The sequence below is a fragment of the Colletes latitarsis genome, chromosome 2, assembly GCF_051014445.1.
Source record: "Colletes latitarsis isolate SP2378_abdomen chromosome 2, iyColLati1, whole genome shotgun sequence".
Classification (NCBI taxonomy): domain Eukaryota; kingdom Metazoa; phylum Arthropoda; class Insecta; order Hymenoptera; family Colletidae; genus Colletes; species Colletes latitarsis.
Genome location: NC_135135.1, coordinates 25,126,170 through 25,148,087, shown reverse-complemented (window position 1 = coordinate 25,148,087; position 21,918 = coordinate 25,126,170). Strand labels below are relative to the sequence as shown.

At 44.6% G+C, this 21,918-nt stretch overlaps 2 protein-coding genes across 16 annotated transcripts in view; one reads left to right on the top strand and one right to left on the bottom strand.

Moving 5' to 3' along the window:
• Positions 1-21,918, top strand: part of LOC143347569 (protein FAM76A) — an 85,095-nt gene that overhangs the window by 4,347 nt on the left and 58,830 nt on the right. The window lies entirely within an intron of this gene.
• On the bottom strand, positions 777-19,893 carry Blimp-1 (PR domain zinc finger protein 1). 3 transcript variants are annotated; one of them, XM_076781090.1, is made up of 9 exons: positions 18,912-19,893; positions 18,438-18,873; positions 14,315-14,527; positions 12,901-13,020; positions 12,263-12,388; positions 12,053-12,179; positions 9,829-11,658; positions 8,987-9,328; positions 777-8,347 (listed from the first exon to the last, which is right to left on the bottom strand). In XM_076781090.1, the coding sequence occupies exons 3-9, from the start codon at positions 14,519-14,521 to the stop codon at positions 8,187-8,189; spliced, it is 2,913 nt and encodes a 970-aa protein (XP_076637205.1). In that variant the 5' UTR covers positions 14,522-14,527; positions 18,438-18,873; positions 18,912-19,893; the 3' UTR covers positions 777-8,186. The 3 variants fall into 3 exon arrangements, with proteins under 3 accessions (XP_076637205.1, XP_076637222.1, XP_076637213.1); XM_076781107.1 differs by having other exon boundaries at positions 14,357-14,527; positions 18,438-19,893; XM_076781098.1 differs by having other exon boundaries at positions 18,440-19,893.

Below are 21,918 nucleotides of genomic sequence, written 5' to 3'. Positions count from 1 at the left end.
GCAACCATTTTTGGTGAATACACATACCCCCGAAATCTTGCGCATTTTTGAGAAAAAAATTCAGTAAGGGCAGAACTTTAAACGTTAATAACTTTTTGACGAAGCCTCCATCAACAAATTGGTATTCTTGATTTTCGTCTTATTTTGGCCTCTAGAATCCTCCAATCAAATTTTTCCTAGGGGTGGCCGAACACCCCGTATATTGTGGCAACGTAGCGAAATGTAGTATTTTTATTCCCACGTATGTACATCATTTTTCTAGTTTTGTAATTTAAAATCAATTGTTATCGATGAAACGTAGACTTTTCACAGTAGTATTCGCTATGCTATGAGAATGGTTTGAAAAACGAAGTCGTAATAATACACCAAGGTCAGTCCTCTGGTATGATAGCGTAAGCAATGTGTCATTCAGGAATCGAGTCGAACGTTTCCAGTAAAACGATCTCGATAAAAAAAACATTTTGATAAATCGTTGTAATTGAGATTTCGCGAAACTAAAGATATCAAGACGAGGAAGATTGTAGTCCCCGTAAAACTGGTTAAAAAATTGAATATACTCTATGCTTAAATATTGGAGCAACGGTATCGGAAAATTCAGATATTCGAGGTATATCCGTAGTGTTCCAATGCCTATAAAATATTCGAATATTAATAAATACGAATAGTCCCAGCTCTACTTCGGATTTCTTTAACGCGTGTAACGCGGCTTACGTCTAAGGGGCAGGTGCGAATGATAGGTAGTGATATGTGCAATATAAATATCCAACAGCCATATATTTATTCTTTATTTTAAGAAACAAATGCTAATTGAGCATTACCTATTCAATAATTGTAATGATAATAAATGCGTAACAATTTTACTATATACGAAGTGTAAGGATAATTAACATTTAATTTATAGTCGTTTAAATACGTTACGAGCGCTTACACGCGTGTACAGTACAGAGTTGGAGTTATCGTTTAATTATTACGAGATGGTAAGAACTAAATATTGCTTGTTGTTTTGTTGTCGAGGCGGTTTAGTCGCTTGCTTCCTTTCGATCATATCTACTTTCAGCGGTATTTACACGATCTTCTCGGTTTCTCCTTTTCCATTTCTCTACACCGTCTTCACGTCTTGTTCGTATGCTTCAAAATTCATTATTTTTTTTTCTTTATTCATTTTTTCTTTTTTTCGCAGTTTAAATCTTACAAGCTAGGTTCAAACTCTCTCCCGTTTACGCTCGTACATGTACACACACACGTTCTCTCTCTCTCTCTCTCTTTCTCTCTTTCTCTCTCTGTCTCCCCACTGTTCGTCTCATTATTTATAATAGTGCGTTTATTGCAGGCAAGGTAGGGAATCGAGGCAATATACGGAATGACATTCGACGAAACGTCACTGGAAACCATCGCCCGCGATTCGAGATTGCACTTCGAGCGTAATAAAAAAATATATATACTTGTGACATCGATCCGTTCGTCGTTAACGCTTCTGCGAACGGGGTTACCCCGGTCGTCGGGACGCACCAGGCATCTTCTAGAACAGTGTTCCTCGAAGGTCTCACGAACGAAGCACATAAACCAGCTATGTCGATAGATCTTGACCATCTTTGGCTCACAGCGTTGTTTGGAAGACCGTTTCGTCCTTTATCGCTCGTGGCGTTCTTAATCACAATTATAGTAACAACGTTAAAAACTATGAGAAATAAAAATTCAACAGATTGCACGATGAAGCTTCGCGTATTTTGAAGAAACTGCGTCCCGCGATCGAGGGAGTCCACGATATTCCCCGCTTTGGTGGTTCAGATTTTTCATTCGGACGTGACCCGTCCATTTTGTTGCTTCGAGAAAGGCTGTTCTAGGACCCCGTCGGGGTCTTTCGTAGTCCAAAAAAAGTATCGTGCGTGTCCCGAGTTCCCAACTCGCGGTCGCGAAAGTCTTAAAAGTTTCGACGATCGTCGATGTGCATCTGTGTTCATGTTCAACGGGTAGAAAAACGAATGTGTCGCGTGTCGTGTCGAACGAACGTAGAATTTCCACTGTTATTTCACGCAGGTCTCCGTTTCCAATGTCGTTTTTCGCGGCGTAGAGCGTCATCAGTCACCTCGTGTTCTCCGTCTCCTTCTCTCCACGATCATCAACGCGTTAGTTTTCAGCGTCCCGCGCGTTTTGTCCCGACTGGTCGCTTACACGTGAAGTTACTTCTAGCCTAGGCGTTCGGTAGAATGCCCGAGTCTTCCACGTTGCCTGTTAACGTATCGAAAATTCAGCGTGAAGGCCTTGCGAATCGTACCGTTTCTCTCCGTGACACTATTGCCCCTCTTCTTGCAATTAAATTCGGGACTCTTCGTTGGAACTGGTTCGAAGTAACATAAATAGTGAGGGGGGGGGGGGGATCTGTTGCAAGTATCCGAAACGCGGACTCGGTGCAAGAAGCGAGGCATTACTGCGTTCTCTTCGTCTCTATCGCGCGGTACGTGGAATGAAATTAAAAAAACAAACACACGCAGACACACACACACATACGCGTACATTCTCTCTTTCTGTCTCTCTCTCTCTCTCGTGTTTAAAGCTGCCTTAAACTTACGACGCGGCGAAGTAACGTTTCCCGATAGAGAGATTCGAAAGCTGAAAAGGGGTGACGGCGAAACAACGGAAGAAACCAACTTAAAAAAAAAAAAAGAAAAACGACGTTCCATTAGAAATCTTACGACGAGCACCATGACATTTGCAGGAACCATTGAAGTTGTCGCGTTCCAAGCTAAACGAATAGACGACGGATGTGTGTTAACGTGTTCGCGGTATTGGAACCTTTCATCGTTTTTCGTTTCGCGTGTCCCGCGAAAGGAAATTCTATTCTCTTTTTTTTTCTTTTTTTTTTTTTCGAAATTGAGGCTTCGAGAAAGGAAGCGTGCCTCTGCTCTGTCCGCCATGTTCGTTTCTTTCCTTCGTTTTGTTCCTGTTTATCCGGATCGTTCGCTCTTGGAATTCGTATCGCGATGCGCGCGTAGCTTCTTTAAAATTCTTCTCTTTTAGACGATCGACGATGATCGTATATCAGTCTGCGATACATCGTTTGCGTTCAAGTCGTTGTCGATCGGCGATTCGTTCGATAGTCACCGGTTTTCGAAGTAGAGCCGCGACCATTCGAGCAACTTAATATTTGGACGAATGAAAATAATTGGATGTTACGAATAGTCGAATAGTCCAGTCCTTTGTGGGATACTCGTTCGAATAATGGAGTAGAGAAACGTTTTCTTTTTCGAGTAGTCTCGGCCCCGTTTGGCGAATCGCCGGCCGACGATCGACCGTTTCGCATCTAATGGTAGGCTGCGCTTTTTCAGTGACTTCGACTGTCGACGATTGCGGCACTTAAAACTTAATGGAAGTACGAAGAGCGACGAAATTACCACGAAACCGATGGAAGATACGAAATCGAACGAAAGTGGGGGAATCATGGTACGTGGCAGAGTTGGGCAGCAATCGGTTACCCTCGCGATTACTTTTCCCAATCGATGGGAAAGTAATCGTGACGATCGTTGAAATCACATTTGCAATTTTACTCAAAGAAGTCGAGGAACAAGTTACTATCGAAGAAAGAATAGTAATTTATTCCTATCTCAATGGAAGATTACTCTTCTTCTTTCTCCTTCAATTTTTTGACTCTGTTGGTTCAATGGTAACGAGAAGTGTGGTTTCGTGATCAACGGGAGCAACGTTCGGCCCAACGCTGGTACACGGTGAAGATTCTGATTAAAAAAGAATTTTTTTATACCTCTCGTCGATTGTAGCGTCTCTCTAAAACGACCTTAGACCTAGAAAGATACATTTCCGTTACGTCCTAGCCGTTTGCGTTGAATCGAAGCGTGATCTTCGAGTTCGAGGAAAGGCTCGGGCGGATCTTGTTTAAATTATACACGAAATACCCACGAGACCGGTGTGTTAAGAGTTTTCTTCGTTCTTTTTTTTTTCTTTTTTTATACTTTTTGACTAGATTTCGTTCCTCTCTCGTCTTCAGTTTACGATTCAGCGAATTCTCTTCACCCGTGAGGTGTGTTTACCCGTGTTTAGTGTGCGCTTTCGATTTGTTCCCGATTCGAGAATCGCGCCCGAGTCTTCGCCCCGTCGAATATGCTCGAAAGAAATTTTGTTTTTTTTTTCTTTTTATACACCTAACACCGCGAATCGATCGACGATTTAATGCCTTCTCTTCGAATACTGTGTGTTTGTCGAAATTAACCCTGGAAAGCCTCGTCAGTCGGTAAAGTATTTCCAAAAGAATTAGTTATTGTCGCTTACGTTTCAGAATAAAGATAAAATCGTGTACGCGGATGAATCAGTTACTCAGAAATTAGTTATTTTTTGAGTTGCAATATTATGTTATCAGTTTGTTTACGAGTAGATACCGATATATTTTATCGTGTTTTACGAATCGGATCGCTCTTCCAGATATTCGAGCGAAGTTTATAAGCATTTCTTTGCTGCGTATGAAATTATTACGAGTTTTAAAACAGTAAGTAATTATTAATAGGACGTTGATCGATTACCATATCTGGGAAGTATCTTAAAATAGTATTTTGTAAAGATCATTCTGCAATTAGAAGCACGGTAAACGTAAGTGGACTCGACGTCCATCCCTTCTCTTCGCGTGGCTCGGTCTTTCCGGGGTTAATTTCATCCTTAATCGCGACGAGCACGGACGAGAATTTGTGCGCGATCGCGATCAGATGGGAAAGATTAGAGAACGTTTCTCCGTTGGAGAACGATCAACCGTGCCGATTAAAATCGCGGATTCTCGGATTATCGTTTCCCTGCATCGGCGACGATGGAGAAGAAACTGTCCGTTCGAAACGATCGATCGAAACGAGAAGAATAGCGCGAAGAAAGGCGGAGTTCGAGGCAGGGTTCTGTGTTTCGTGTGTCTCTATGTGTGTGTGTGAATGCGATGCTCAAATGTTTCGAGCACGCTTCGATCTCGATAAACAGTAAATCGTTTTTTGTACGCGTATATTGGTTTCGTTGGGAGAATTGTACTCTTTAGTATCGAAAGGATTCGTGAGATAAAACCGCCATTTTCTAAATATTCTTACGAATATCGTAATACTCTGCTGGAAACACGAAGTACCGAGTTCGATCATTTTCAAGTTATTTAGTTCTTTTCAAGATACGACGTAAACGTTTCTTTTTTTAGAAAAGTTTGGACACCATTCGTTCAGAACTGAAGAATCGATAGACGCAGCTTAGGGGGGCTAGTTATTTATTCTGAATAATTATTTTTTTAGTTGTACCGATCGTATCGTGATGTTAGTATCAAAATAAATGTCATAGTTACGTCTGCTGTGGAGCAACAATCATTAAACCATCTTTATTAATTTCCAAGCTACATGGTCATTCATGATCGAACAGGTACTCGGTCTACAGATTAAAAATGCGATGTCGACGTTCAAATATAATTATAATTTTCATCGACAAGTGAAAAAAGGTTCCCTTGCATCGAGTACGGAGGATTGCTCGAAACTTTTGAGCTTGTGTCTTGCGTGTGCGCGTGGGGGGGTGGCGGGCGTGAAAGGAAAAATGAAAAAATTCGTTCGCGTGGACCGAGAGACTATGCTTTCCATTTCGAAAATTCCACGACAAAAGGACGCCTAAAAAATATATATATATATATTTTTATATATATATGTATATGTTATGTATATGAACGTGTATAAATATAGATATATAGATACTCGATCACCGAAAGCTTTATTTCCTTATTTTTTTTTTCTTTTTTCTATTTTTATCTTTTTTTTTTTTTGTCTGTTCTTTCTCGATTCAACGTTTCGCTACGGAGTACGCGCGCGTAGTAATAAATTACCTAAACGTTTTCCGACAAAAGGTGTCCCGGGTTTCGAAAAGGATTTTAACCGTTTTGTAGCGCAGCCTACCGTTTCTCGCCAACCGACGACGATGTACATATACATAATATATAATATAAAGGTATTCATAAATTAGAGCTCCTTATAATTATATTACCTTTTAAATTATATCGAATAATTAATAGTAATGTTAGTATATACAGGTACAGGTCTCGTATAGTTTTGCAGTCGTGTCGTCACTGGTTGTTGTTTTGTTTCTTGTTTGTTCGTACGTTTGTTCGATCGTCGCGTCTCTCTCGCCTCCATTGTTCCAAAGCGCGGTTCTCCCCGTATTAAAATTGTCGCTGCTGGCGGCGGGTGCCGACAAAATCCGCCGCGTTTCATTTTCAGCCGCCTCGAGCAACGACGCGTAGAAAATGGTACCGTGGAAATACGCGTCCCCCGCGTTCGTATTTCATCGATCATCTCGGGAAACCGAAAATTTCCCTCCGGTTCCCCGCGAGATGTCGTCAGATGGATATCGTGGTACAACGGGGGGAGGGCCATTTTTGGGCGCCATACTATCGACACTCCCGTCAATTAAACTTAATCGAGCGCCATTCGTGATTCCTCGGTCGTCGAATGGGCACTTGGATCGTTTTATTAAATTTCAAATCCGTAACGACGGGGACCATTTCAGTGATGAGCTGTTAGGCGATTTAAAAAGTATTGGTCTTGGTTATTGTTAACCCCTTACCGCGTCAAGTTTCACAATCATGAGGCTACTATTCATCGAGTCTTATATATTAAAAACGAGGTATTCGTAAAATAATTTCTTTTTCGTGGCCATTGCACGAACAAATTTAAACGAAATTAAATTTGAAATTGAATCGTACGTCAAGGGGTTAAGACTCGTTGACATTCCTTGCATTGAAACCTTCGTTAATTTTTCACAGTACTCCTCCTGTTTAAATAGCAGTTCGAATAATTTGTAAATGTTTTCTCGTGAATTCTTGATCTCGATTGCAGTACCTATCCAACCAAAATAAAATTCCAAGCTAGGTTACGAATTGATTCGAGATTTCGTGTGAGCGATTAAAATTTGTCCATCGACAGGAAGTGGATAGTATGGGTCCAGCCTCGTGTCGGGGGGGATAGAGCCTGTCGCGATGGAAGTATTGGCGAGGAAGCCTGTTGATTTGTATACGAGTAGCAAAAAACGTGTTAACGGCACGACATAGCACCGGGGTTGTTAACGGTACCCTTTTCTAAGCATCGCTTTAGGGTAGCCCGTGGAAGGATAATCGAGAAGCTCGAACGACTTTTGCCTCCCCCGTCTCTCGATTCTATCCGGGAAATGGCAGCGTTTGCTCGACGGACTCGCGGTATCTCTAACGGTAGAAAATCTTATCGTTTCGTTCGGTCCGTTCGTCGTTCTTCCGTTTCGTGTTCGGGTCTCTCTTCGTTGGTTCGTGTGGCTACCATAGAAAAAATATAGAAACGAGTATTTACAAGGAAGGAACTTTGTTACGCTCGTAGCTCGGGGAACCGCGTCGATTCTCGTCCGTCCGCGTATCGCGATCGAGTAAACCGGCTTCCGGGAGGAGTATCTCTGCTAAAAGCTTTTAATTCCATTCGCGGTATCAACAAGTATAACCAAGCAACAACGTGTTTTAACAATCGCTTTCGTGTCGCGCGGAGACGGGCAAAATCCTCTGTGATCACCAATCGTCGAACAACGAATGAAAGATAAGCGTTCCGTCCGTAAACCGTCGAACAAAAATAGAATTAAAGATTTTCACGAACGAAATTTTCACCAAACTCGCGTACGGACGCGTCACGAGCCAAAATGCCTAACTTCTCTCAAAATCTCCATATATTAATTTTTTTTTTTTAAACGCATCGCCAATTCTTCATTTTAGCCGATGACGCGTCCATATAGGTTTTGCTGGTGTACGGTTCTAAACGACGCGAATAAATTGCTACACGTTGGTCTTCGTTGGTTGTCTATTATTCGCGATTGAACGTTGCCCATCTCTGATTCGCGTTCGCCACCACCCATCCTCCCCCGCGTACAGTTGATCGGTCGCCGCGGGGCGAATGAAATTAAGAAAACACGTACGGTGTCACCGGGATGAGTTCCTCCCCTCGCGTGCCGCGAGAGGGAAGCACGACGAGCGCAAGAGCACGGGTTTTTTCTCTCTCTCTCTCTCTCTCTTCCTCTCTCTTTCTCTTCTCTCTCTCACTCTCTCTCTCTCACTGCCACCGCGCGCGAGGGTAAACGTCGCTTTCGTTTGTCGTGAGCAACTCGTTTACCATTCCACGGCTGGATTTTGCGCTGGAGCGAAAGGGCTCATACCCCCGGTTTTAGGTGCACTCGATTATGTGAGGCTGGGAGGTCTCTATGACGCTTGGCCGACTCACGGAGTTCTCCAGATTGTGGAGGGACGTGGAGTGCGGCCCGTGAGCGGATCCGTGCCTCTCGTAATTGTCGATGTGCTCCAGTTCGCATTCCTTCGGCATGTTTCCTGAAATCGAGAAAACGGACTCGTTACGTCGACGGTAATAACTCGAAACCTCGTACAGAGCGTTTCAGACGTACAGGGTGTTCGGCCATTCCTGGGGAAAAATTTAATAGGGGGTTCTGGAGACCAAACTGAGACGAAAATGAAGAATAGTATTTTCTTGATGAAGGCTTCGTTGGAAAGTTATTAACGTTTAAAGTTCCGCCTGTGAAACGGCAATCTGCGAACAGCTGCGTGCACACTATCACTTTAAACGTTAATAACTTTTCAACGAAGCCTCGATCAACAAATTACTATTCTTGATTTTCGTTTCATTTTGGTCTCCAGAATCTCCCATTGCAATTTTCCCCAGAGTCGAACACCCTGTATACCGAAATAATAGGCGTTTGGAAGTGTAGTCTCTACAAGGAGGGAAAAATTGCCATCGAATTTGGACCATCATATTTTATCAATTTCTAATATACATATTGGGTCGTTTAGAAACAATTACAAGGCGTCTAATAGTGAAGCTTTTAACCCACATAATTAATTCGTTTTTTTCTTTCGTTCCACGTAGAATACGTGTCTAAAAATGCTCGAAATGGTTTACGCAAAGCTCGATAAATGTTCCAAGATCAAAAGTAGCTTCTCCATAGTACTCACCAACATTCATGTCAGGGCCGTACTCGTAGTACGTCGGGGAACCCACGGCCGCGGCTAGGGCAAGCTCGTCCTCGATATTGTTCGGCCTGCAGCTGGTCGTTTTCCAGTGGGTCCTAAGGCCGCTCGCGCTTATGTACTTCTTGTCGCAGCCTTGGCAGGTGTAGGGCCTCTCGTTCGTGTGTAACCTCTTGTGCAGCTTTAGATGAACGAACTGGGTGAACTTCGCGGGGCATAGGTCGCAGGCGTAAGGCTTTTGGCCGGAATGCAGTCTCAGGTGGGTCTTCAGGTTCGAGGTCGAGCTGAACCTCTTCTTGCAGATCTCGCACTGGTGTGGTTTTTCCCCTGTAACGTTCACAATTACGTTCCCATTGCGATTCTAAACTTTGATTTCGTCAAGATTGAAGTTAAAAGAGACACAAGTTTTTAGCCTGCTAAAATTTATTTTCTTTAACATCTAATCTTGAGAATGAATTGTTTTAGTTCCTTAATGAAAAATCATGTCACTCATATGTGGATGATGTGTTAATGACACCTAAAGTAAATCTATACGAAGCAAGGCTAGACTGTGTTGACATTCCCATTTCGTTTACTACGCACCCTACTAGGGCACGCGTCCGCCATTACCGGTCGAAGACCGACGAAGTAATCAGTAGTAAACAGGTACCAAGGGTGTCAACACACTATCTACCCAAACGTGAAACAATTCTCGAAACTTGCAACAGCGCCAAATATACACGTGGGATTTTTTTCTTTTCTCAGTGTGATTCCAAAGCGCGTGTCTCATCGAGTGAACATAATCGTCAAGTGTAAGTGCGTGTCTACCAACAGTGAACCCGACTCACCAGTGTGAACAAGATGGTGCTTCTGCAAGTGGGCCAGCTGCGTGAAGCTCTTGGTGCACACGTTGCACTTGAACGGTCTCTCCCCGGAGTGCGTCCTCAGGTGGACCTTGAGGTTCGACAGCTGACCGAAGGTCTTGCAGCATACGTTGCACTCGTAGTGCATTTTCCCGTCCTTCTTCTTGAGAGGATAAGGGAGGGATCTGTAGCCCCTGGATCCCTGGGAGTTGGGGCTAAGGGAGCCGCTCTGCGAGCAACCATGATCATCGGGCGACAGGGAGCTGGCAGGCGAGTACCGGTTCATCGACGAGGAGTTCGCGTGGATGGTGAGGCCGGGATGATGGCCCAGGTGGAGGTTGTGCGTGCCTGCGATCAACGCCTGGTTGGTGTCGATCTGCATCGTGGAGGAGGTGGGCAGCTGGTGGCTGCTGGTGGCCGCCTCCAGCCTCCTGCCGTCCGGCCTCTCGTAGACGACGTTTCCGCTGGGCGTCGGCGAGTACGCGGTGCAGTTGATGGTCAACGGCGCTACATTATGGTGCAACGAGCCGTTCTGGTGGTAGATACCGTACGGATAGGAGGAGGGCGACTGGATGGGCGAGATGGGCGACACGCTCTGGTTGCTGCTCACCGCCGATCCTGGGTACACGGGACTGGACTCGATCTGACATCCGCCGGAACTGGAGTAGAGGATCGTGGGGGTGGAGGCGCCCGTGGGGTTCGCCGAGGGCGACGGGCTCTTGGTCTTCCTCTTGGTCGGGCAGGCGGTCGTGGACGAGTGGAGGTTGCTCGTGGACGTCAGTATCGTGCTGGACGATAACACGTTCGAGCTAGTGTGGTGATTGGCGTTGCTGGAGGAATGAATGCCGCCCGGATGGGACTGGAGGACGTTGTTGGGCCCGGTGCTGGAGTGGAGGTTGCCCGTGCTGGAGTGCAGGTTGCTCGTGGGACTCTGCATCGGCAGGGCGCTGTTCCCGCTGGTGGAATTGACGCAGGCGTCGGGCTGCATCGGCAGGTTCGAGCTGGAGTCCGGACTGCAGGGCAGGATGTTCCCGTAACGATGTGACTTCTTGTACGAGTAGGCCATCTCCGTCGGGCTGGACGGCGGCGGCGTCACGGAGTCCACGTGGGTCTGATGGTGGATCTGATGGTGCTGATGGTGCTGCTGTACCCCGTTGTGATGGTGATTGTGACTGTTGTTGTTGTTGTTGTCGGTACTGCTGCGCAGGAGGATATTCTCGAGGATGGAGCTGCTGGGGCTGGTCAGGTAGGCTGGTCGACCGGAAACGGTCACGTTGCCCTTCGCCTCCGGCTCGTAGAAGGGTTTAGGGTTCTTCTCCGGGATCTCGTCCTCGTTCACCGTCGACAGAACGGAGTTCTTCTGGAGGATGATCGGCGACATCGGTTTCTGAAGCTCCGGCGTCACCGCTCTGCTCGACAGCTCCTGATCCTTCTCCTTACCGTTACCGTCCAGGCTCTTGGTCGTCTGGAAGTTACCGTAGGTCTTCGTGATCTTGATCTTCACCTTCCTGTACTCGTTCTTCGCCGCTGCGTTGTCCTGCTTTAGCACCTCGTTGCTGCACACCGACGTTTTCGCGTTCTTGCTGAAGTCCAGCACGTAGTTGTTCTCCGAGTCGGACTCGCTGCTCTCCTCCGGCGGCGTTAGGATCTCGTCGTGATAGTTCGAATGGTATCCCTCGTCCGATCGTACGGAACCGTCCGTCGGCGTCATCTGCGATCGTCTCTCGTAGATCGACGAATCCTTCAGCGGGGACACCACGTCTACGCTGGGCGGGATGATCTCGGTTGGTAACGCCGATTGTTGTACTTGTTGTCCTGAAGTAACAGAACAAGAAATGTAACTCCATATTTTCTACGAGAATTTCTATTTTAACCCTGAAGTGGAAATGCTGGCCAAAATATGAAGGTGTCTTTTTGTTATTCTAGGATTTTCGAGATCGTTGATTACGAATCTAAGAGCAAAATTTCAAAAAACAAAGTCAGGATGTGTTCGAGTATGTTGAGAAAAGTGGTAATATTGTAATTAAAATTGAAATTAATGACTAGACTTAAAAACGTTTCGATTGGATATGAAACTTGGGATGTGCCTTAGCAGAATGCTGTACGTGTCTCGTTAAATTTTCAAATAATCACATTGACGTATACTATACGATATTAGTTTAAGCTTGTGGGGAACCATAATAATCCACTTAAGGGTTAAGATACTCACGTATTCTTTGAAGCATCAGTTCGCCCGTTAACGGGTAATTGAGCCTTTCCGCGAACTCTCTGCAATACCACACCAGAAGCTCTTGGTTCGGTAGTATCGGCTTAATTGTGTAAAAATAAATGTTCATCTGTAAAAAGGGATAAAGAAATCCGGATGAGCCTCGAGCGTGTGTTGGAAGTCGCGTAAAAACGCCAAGCGAATTCGACCCACCTTATACTGGCATGCTATCAGGTTCTGCGATTCGGACGAATAAGCCGGGTTTACGTAACGCATCCAATTTGATTTCTGGACGTCGTAACCGTCGATGTAATAGAACAGCTCGTTGTTCTTGTACACCTGTCAAATAGAAACGTCCGTGACTCGGTTGCAAAGCTATTAGGGGGTTAATTTTTTGATCTAGCGATTCGAAGAGCTTCTCGAAAAATAAAGAGATTTCGTGGCGAAAGGGTTAACGCGATATTGCGTGGACCATCGACGAAGACAAAGCGCGAGCTAAATCCTCGACGTTCGAGGCAGTTGAGCCGGGGAGGCTAGGAAATATCGGCGATTTAGTAGGGAGAATCGAGAGGGAACCTAGGTTCTCTATCGTAACTCATCAATTCGTTACGAGGCATCAATGGCTTGGCGGGTTTCGCTTTAAGGCTCGGCTAGATCGGTCGAAACCAGTTTCTGGTCTTCGCTGTGCTTCTCTCTCTCTCAATCCTTCCTTTTTCCTGTTCCCGTCTTAACAATATTTCTTTTTTTCTCTCTCTCTCTCTCTACGTCGTCCGCGAGAAGACCGGCCCCGGACGATGATAACCGGCGCTCGCGGAATAACCGAGGTCTTCGAACACCGAACGATTTCTTACCCTCCAGAAGTACTTTCGATTCGCGTCGGCCGGCACCGAGTCCTTAGTGTACACTTGGCCCACAAGTGGTCCGAACCTCGTCCCTTTGGGGATGTAACTCGTGCTCCAAACGCCCAAAACCTAAACACCCGGATAACGGTCGATTAGCCTTTACAGTTGCTCGGGACATTGGGCTAGGTAGAACCTTCTTTATCCAAACTCTTTCTTAAACGTTTTAGATCGGCTCGAAAGATGGGTGGAACTAATTCCGATCGTCACAGGTTAGCTGACAATCGGATTTGCGTCTAATAATAATAGCAAAGTGGAACTTGTCGAATTTTTTTGGATTTCCTGGCTAAATTGGAATCTCTAAAGTATTCCTATTAGTGAAAAAGTATGTTCACTTTCAGGCAGTTAAATACGTAAAGGAGCTAAATTAATTCCCCTATCGCAGTGTGAATTTTGAAAGATCGAAGGATCTTTATCTTTATAGGAGCTAGAATGGATAATGGAGATTCTACTCTGTTTTTTCCTTCGTCTTTATGTCGATTGCAGAACGTCCAGGTTTTTCGGGGACGCGAGAAAATTATTTAAAACATGGCGGATTCGAGGACGCGATGTTTCTTTTCTTCGTTGAACGTCGAGCGTCAGCCCAGGCGGAGCTTCAATAATGCAGAAAGCGTTTTTTGTCGATTCAGCTGCCGTTGGCATCGCGCTTGGTATTAAACACTTTTGTCCGCGGGACGTTTTCGAAAAAAAACCTTGTATTTGCGGGGGGAAACGTTGAAGATTGCTCGACAACGGTTCGAATGAAATTTGGAAAAAAATCTGGTTTGCCAATTTACGAGTAAAATTAGTGGTCGTGTTAATTTGGTCGCTTCTGGGAGCGACGCGCAGTGACCAAGGCTATCGTTCTCGTTTCTCGTCGGCGAGGAAAGTGTAACGATTGACTTCAGCTCTAGGTCACGCTCGCTAAGTTGATTAGCTTCGTTACTTTATCGAGTTCGATTCGCCGGGAATCCCTTGGTCGAGATTGTTTACTCCGAATCGAGCGAAACGTCCAGGCAGGGCCAGAGACGGGCAAAATCTCTATCAAAAAGTTTTTCAAATGATCGAAATTCGTAAACATATATAGACAAATAAAAAATAGTCGACTCATGGAAATAAGAGTGGGTGTTTAGAAATTAACACGTTGGCTGCCATATGAGCGTCTGTCATATTAAAATTAGAAAATAAAAACATTCCATAGGTCGATAATAATTTCATTTCATCGATTTTTTGATTTATCTTAAATCTTTAGCGGGCATAAAATGTTTCGTTTTCGATGGGAATTTTTGGTACCGCGGCAGCCAAAGTGTTAGCCACGCGATGTGAGTAAAGGGGCCCTAATGTTTCGATTCGGGGGACAAATTTTCATGATTCTCGCGACTCTCACCGAGGAGGTTTCGAGAAATGATTCTTTGGCGGAGGAACGTACATCGTTGAGGGCCTGAGAGGGCTTGAGGACCAAATTTCTCGGCAGGGACGCTTCCGCGCGATTGGTGTCGCCCGGCGACGCCGCCACATCCGGTACCAAATACACGGCATGCTGCTCGAATTCCTCTTCCCTCAAGGTCGCGTGATCCCACTCGCTGGCCTCCATCCTTCACTGCACAGAAAAATGAACAAAAATATTAGATGCCTCGTTAACATAATTGATCTGTCGATCACATATTTATTTACTTGGAATATTTGGTCGATTGGAAAAATTATTTTCTTCTTGTCTCTACGCGTGATAATGGCGTAGATCAGTATACGTATTACTTGACTTTTCCCTTTATTTTGCTCTCGTTTGTACGTAGGACAACAGGGTAAAATAATATGTACATTGTTTGGTTTTATCAAATAATAATTGTAGGTGTGCTTTGACAAAAAAAATGTTCAGTCGATTTTCATTTATTTCACACGCATGCTCGATAAGAAGTTTGTTTTATTGTAAGATAAAGCGATAGAAAAATGAATATATTATTTGGTTTTACCAAGATGGCTTCTATGTCGTAAATATGTATGTTCTTCTTTGAGTATAAAAATAGAAACATAAATTGCTAGAGTATGAGAATCCAAAACGTCTACAAAAATCATAATCATCAAGGTTGAGTAACTCGAGTGTAAAAATGAAATCAAGAAGTCTTGGAAATAAATTATGCAGGCATTTACATACTTTAATAAATTACTGGTATGGTCCAATAAAAATATTGCTGATAGTCACGAACACATGCTCCGGTAATTAATGTTTTTGGACTTGGATTTTCACATTTTTACATTCGAATCGTGCACGTCTTAATATGGAATTGAATAAATTTTGCATTGCGTGTATCTTTTTAAAATATAGTAATCATTGCCTTATTTATTGGGTTATAAAATTTGACAAGTCATGTTTATTATTTGGACAGTTTATTAGCCTCCATAAATGGATTCGAGCCTATTCCACCAGAAAGCCAGAAATTGTTTTGTGGGAAGTGTCCCATCGAGTTGTGATTCACCGTCATTTATGTGAGAAAGACCATAAAATCGGGGTCAAAGTCTACCAAAAAGGTGTGCTGAATGGAGTAATAGAATCCTCGACTGTTACGACTCTCTGCTAAAGGAAAAGGTGGATTTTTCACCAAGACTCAGCTTTCGTAGCAAAAACAACTTGAGAATGGCTATGGAAAAGTGTCTCAAATTTCATTCCAAGACTTGTCCTAAGTTTAGGTTGAAATAAAATTGATAATAAACTACAGACAAGTAGTAATATTTACTATAAAAGTTCAGATAGCCTGAAGGCTACTTCGATAGAAACAACTCTTACTGTGAGTTGTGTGTGAATGAATTCTAATTAATGAAAAATGAAAATGTACTTGCAACTGGATTATGGAAGGATTAGGTAGGATTAGGATTAAATTCATACATATGTACTTGTGAAATTATGCAACGATCTTCCCCGATATATTTAACATCGCAAATTTAGAATTCGTCTAAAATTGCTTCAAAAGCTGTCAAATTAACAAGCATCTGAATTCTAAATTGAAAAGAATCGAAACGTTTTAACTTGAGTTTAGGATCTTTGGATCTATAGGATTCTATAGGAATTTAGACACCGTTATTCAGGAGTTGTTTACCAAATGTTTAGCGCTTATATCAACGCCGTTATTTTCGACTTCCCAGAGACAGGTTCGATCGGTTTTCGTGTTTGTTTCAATGAATTTCGTGGTTGGGTAACTTGTGGTTTCGAAACGTTCTTTGTTACGTTCTTTGAATCGGTGCCATAATTTCTTTGGGGAGTCTCGCTACAAATTTTGGAGCTGTTTTTAAATTCTGACAGATCGAGCACGCTATATCTATCCTTGGACATTTCGTATGAATTTTGTCGTTTCGTATCGCATTACGTACGAAGCGTATCAGAATATTTATAAATTCTTTATAAACGCGGAAATCGAGATGGAAGTATCGATGCATAATGATGTCCAACAATGTGGAAGGCTATAAATATAGTCACGATTCTCGTAAATCGATACAATCGATAACTCTTGGAGGCGTTCATTTTGAAAATACTTAAAAAGGTCCACGTGTCTTTCGTTGAATGGTTTTTTGGTTTTCAAATTAAAATAGTTATATTCTTTGGTTGGTCAGAATTGTCTAATTTTGTATTGCATTTAATTTCTCACTGGAAATCACAGTGTTGACTACAATAGTCTGCAGTTCTATAGTATTTCGTTATGGATACTCCCAAATATGGACTTCAGATCGAGTATTATTTACATGTTCTTCTTAGAAACACATTTATTTGTAATAATTCTATTCTGCTTTTATTTTTATAAACATTGGATTGTTTTTGTTAGCATTAGTCCGTAATTGTTGTCTCCGTTCTTCCTCTATCATCGTTCTAAATTTATCATTATTATATTTAATCGCGTTTACTTTTACCGATAAACGGGATGAACTTTCATTCGAGATATAACATTATTTTATTCGTACTTTTTTGTATTTTTAATTTATTATAAACTGTATGGAAAATTATAGTGTGCTATGCACAATTCGAGAAAATCGTGCTTTTTCAGTTGATGCTTAAAAGAAACTCAACTTTAATAAATTTCTCTTTTGTTTTTACTTCACTATGATTTTCACGACGATTCTACGTAAGAAAACGAATCGAAAATATAGAATAGACTTTCAACTTTTTCGGGGTACGCGCATGTCGGGCTGTTTTACTACATATTACTCGCATTTCTGTTGAAATTAATTCCATTAACTATTCAGGGATACACAAAACACGGAACGTTCACTTTCGAAATAGTTTATTTCATTAACTTACTTTCTACACTATTATCGTTTAAGAAGTTGCTCTAAATATCATCCATTTGCTTCGTACGTGCTCACCCTTTCTCAATAAACCTCGACGAGTACTTAACAACATTTTCCTTGAACGTTTAATATTCACGATATTGTTATACTACGATATTAAACAAGATTAAAACAATCAGAATACGAAATCGCCTACCCAACAAATTTTCAAAGTCGATTTTCTCGAAAAACCTCGTACAAAAGAATTTCATTCTTCATTTTCGTTCAGTTCCTAGACATCTACGTTACTTATTTCTTAGAGATTTACCAGCCTGGTTTGATCGACTTTTCAAATAAAAAAACGATCGTTGAAACCTCTAATAAATTATCGACAGTGTACGGGGGTCGTAAAAATAAAATTTGAATCATAAAATTCCGTCGTTGACCGATCGGTGTTCGCCATTTCGTATTTTTCGCGACGACGTTTAACGCGCGCGACGCGAAAATCGCGTTTTTCTGGCCGTTGAATCGGCGATGGTGCAACACTTTAACACCGCGAAAGTGAAACCCGTCCACGCATTGATCGACTGCAGGGGTGAGTGGGAGGGGGACGGGGCATAAACTCCGAAGTCCGCCCGCCGCCACCCCCTCTCCCACCCAACAGCCCAGCCAGCGGGGGTTTTCGCTACTCGTTGAATTTCCATTTCCGTGGAAATCGCGCACTACCCCTCCCGTTCACTATTCGTTAACTTTCCGCGTAACTTTTTGCTTTCCCCGGACCACCCTCTCGCCTGTTTCATCCCCCTTCGATCCAGAGGATTCTTTCCTCGGTTCATCGGCGATATTAGCCGTTCTCCTCCGATTCATTCACGTTCTCCTCTCACGCAGGGCTCCTTTGTTTTGATTTTTAAGGGGTTCAAACTCGTCTCTATCGTTTACGATTTTTAAGAAATCGACGTCGTACGCGATCACTGGTCGCGTCTGGTCCAAAGTGGATGACCAAAGGGGCTGAAAGTCGGTGCAGCGGACAGGGCATCGAGCTAACTTTTGGTGAATGACCGTTGCACTCGCAGTGTGCAGGGCTGAGGCTCTCGACAAAATCGATGCCCGTAAAGGGCATGTGCAATGTTTTCACCCCCGCAGCGTTTCGTTTTCACCGAGAGTTCGACTGATATAGCAACTGGGAGGATAGGAACAGGATCTTTTGAATGAATTATCTTTGAAATCTATGACGATCGGCGTGCATCGTTACTCACGCCTTTTGGTGCATCGGTTCCCTGCACCGTCTGGTTGGTTTCGGCTGGTCGTGGAAAGAAAACAACAACGGGTCTTCCGGTTTCCCCCTTACGTGATCCTGTGATTTCTAAGGGAGATCGGCATCCCGCCGAGTCTGAGGACACCCGGGAGCCTGGGCTGGCCTGCGCTGAGGGACGAAACACGACGCCGGTTACCCTGAACATTTATTTCGTAGATTCAGCCCCCTTCGGGGGACAAATTTGTCGAACGTCGATAAGGCCGATCGCTGCCGGCCCCAGGCGGTCCTCTAGCCACCTACGCGACGCTTATCGATTATCAGGACATCGAGAAAACGAAATTGGGATCGGCGCTGCCGTTGCACCCCGGGCTCGATCAACCGCCGACACTCTCCCTTCTCGCTGTTTATCAACAACAATCCCTCTCCGATGCTGTTCGCTCGCGGCACCTCTCCCCCACGGGGTTACGGGATCCACCACTTTTCCGGGACCAGCACTCGGGGGTCGGTTTTTCGAAAAATCACACCGCAGGATCGTTGGAAAACTATCCGTGGAAGCACACCGTGTGTATTCGTTTCGGAAAACGCACACGCGAACCACTTGGACGCACTTCACCTCTTTCCGTCTACGCACCCCTCTCTCCTCCGGCACCCCGTTTTACTTTCCCCAGGTGTAACAACCGAGACAGACGCTCGGGCGCCTCGAAACGGCGTCGATCGACCGTTTCGAACGATTCCGGATTCGTACGTCACCACGAAACAAACGACGAACTTTCCCGTCGACCCTCTCGACGAGAGGATCGAGGCACGCCGAGGAGGTCCGGTTCGTTCCCCGAGGGGGGAGGGCAAAATTTGCAGGAAAAAAATAGAGAATACGAAATCGCAAAAAAAAAAAAAAAAATGATAAACCGGCACTGGGATCACGGTTTACTTCGGGCACACGCGCGGGTCCCGCGATTTCCCCGTTTCACGACCCGTTTTTCGAGGGTGGTCTCCGCCTTTCGGGGTCTGTTCGGATGGCACACGCAGAGAACGATGTGTGGAACTCGGGTAGACCTGACCTAGCCCAACGCGAGTCGGCTTGGCTCGTCCTCCCTCTGCGTCGGTATTGGTCGCTGGCTGTCCCTCTCTCTCTTCGTCCTGCTTCCTTTTCCGTCGAACGCGGACGCGGTGGTGTGCCAGCAAAGCTGCCAGACCAGAGCAGAGGTGGTGCATTTCTCTGCGCTGCGCTTTCGATCGACCCGTTGCCAGAGGTTCCCTCCCCCTCCCTCTCGTGCCTCCCTTGCGCCCACGTTCCTCATCCTAGCGGACCTCTCACTCCGACTATTGGTCGTTCTCTCCCTTCCACTCGCGTCTCTTTCTCCCTCGTTCCCCCTCGATGCACGATCGTCCCTTCCTCGTCAACCCCGTTGCTCTGTCCTCGTCTCGCCCCACCCCTTCGCGGTGGCACCTCTCGTGCATTTCCCTCTTTCGTCCTGCTCGCTCGACGCGCCTCGTTTCTTCCCCTCTTTCTCGGTCACGCTCTCGTTTACCCCTTTCAACCCCTCTGGCTACTCCAGCGCGTGCAACCGTGTCCCCTTTCTCTCTCTTTCTCCCATCGTCCTCGGATTTTCCATGCCGCCAGCTCTGTCTCTGTTCGTCGATGCCCGACAGGGTGCATGCGCCGATCGCTTCTAAGTTTAATTCTTCGGTTAAGTTCTCGGCGATCGCAAGATGCTACCGCATCGATGCGTCCAACGTGAACGAACGGGGGTGGGGGGGGGGGCGGTCGGAAAAAAACGATCGCGCGTGCACGCGACCCCATGTCGTCCAGGTGTTTACGCGCGGGGGCGGTTCGACCGTCGAGGTAACCCCCGACCAACGGTGGCGAATTCGAACGGGTTTTGCAAGACGTCTCAGTTTTGGCGGGGGTGGTTTATGTAACGCGTAAAATCGATAAGGCGAACGGGTGGGCGAATGATCCAAGAAAAGAAGCGTTTACCTTCTGGCACGCAATTAGAAACGAAGAATAGCGGACTGGGGAACGACGGAAACACGGAACGATCCCCCTCCCCCCGTGAAAACATCACCTGACTTTCGATACGATTTAGGGGACTGCGGCACTTATCGCGATGGCTAGTCGAGAAAGTTACGCTAGGGGGTCTGTTTAGTTCAAGTAGGAAAAATAAGTTTTTCTATTTTCTTGTTGTCTCTTATAGCCTCGAAGTCTTGTGAAAATATTACTGGTGAAATTGGAGTAATTAACTATATGTACGGGGAACTTTCGAGGCGAAAGAAATGAAGTTTTGTTTAACTCTGAATGGGACTCTCAATCTGAACTGAATGATTTTACTTAATGTTGATTTTGCAGCGGCCCCTATAATCCACTTGAGGGTTGAAATTCTTATAAGTTGACAAATAATATTTCAATTGATGTCCCATTAATTCAAAAAGAAAAAAATCTCGAATCGTCCATTTTTTGGAACCCCAAATTTTTGTTTAATAAACTCAGAGCCAAGATAGCGTCTTCGGAGACATAAATCATATAGAAATGCCTCCCAAAGATTTCTACACGAACGTAGAAGCTAACGATACAGTGACTTAATTGTACATCATCGTACAAAACAGTGGAATTAATGCATAAGGATTCTTTTGATCGTTTAAGAGCCTGTGCAGGGTTTCGTGCGCACTGAAATCTATATATACCGAATACGTATTAAACCAAATTCTTATATAACTTATTTCCAGGTGGTTTACGTTTTCCGGAAGGCCCAATAGGGTGGAAAACGTTAAAGTCGCGCCTGTATCGATCGAACGACAATTGTATAAAGAGTTTGTTTCGCGTCGACGATCACGAGAGCATGTAAAACGTACCCCGTAGGTCAGGGAACTCTTATTAACAATGTCATCGAAGGACAATTTCTTCTGGTCTGGTAAATTTTCAAGCCAGACGACCGTCTACAAAAATCCTGCGGTGTTTTTCTACCGTCCTTGTTTACTCCTCCTTTGAGCGAGTGGTTTTTCTACGGTGCGTCCCTCTCGCACGGTTTCTCCGCGTCCGTTGTCCTCTCGCAACCCCTTCACGGGGACGTGCATTTAACCCCAACGCCACCCTTTGCTTACTCCCACCCTCTTTCCCCATTCACGGCTCGGTGCATACACCGATCACGTACGAGCCGCGTGAATGTAAATCGGCCCAAATCGATCCAGACCGGTCTAGTATCTACACCCTTAACAATTTTCACCCCCAAACGATTCTCTCTCCATACACGATTAACACTACCGTTTCGCAAGTGGTTTACGAATCTTCGTAAAAAGGAAACCCCCTAAACGAAAAAGATCATTTCCACGCCCTAGATGAACGCTAGGTTCAAAACGATGTGCTGGGAATATACTCCAACAGGTGTTGACCCTCTGAATTATTTTCAGCCTTGAAAATTATTCAACCCCTTGGTGTCTGAATCTTATTTTATTTATGTTCTTTGTTGGATACATTATGCAATACT

Excerpts from the sequence above, each read along its gene's own strand:
- Blimp-1 (XM_076781098.1), bottom strand. The coding sequence starts at position 14,521 with ATGGAGGCCAGCGAGTGGGATCACGCGACCTTGAGGGAAGAGGAATTC. Across the intron at positions 12,180-12,262 it reads TGATAGCATGCCAGTATAAG|ATGAACATTTATTTTTACAC; the intron begins GTGGGTCGAATT and ends CCCTTTTTACAG. Across the intron at positions 9,329-9,828 it reads GCACCATCTTGTTCACACTG|GGGAAAAACCACACCAGTGC; the intron begins GTGAGTCGGGTT and ends TGAACGTTACAG.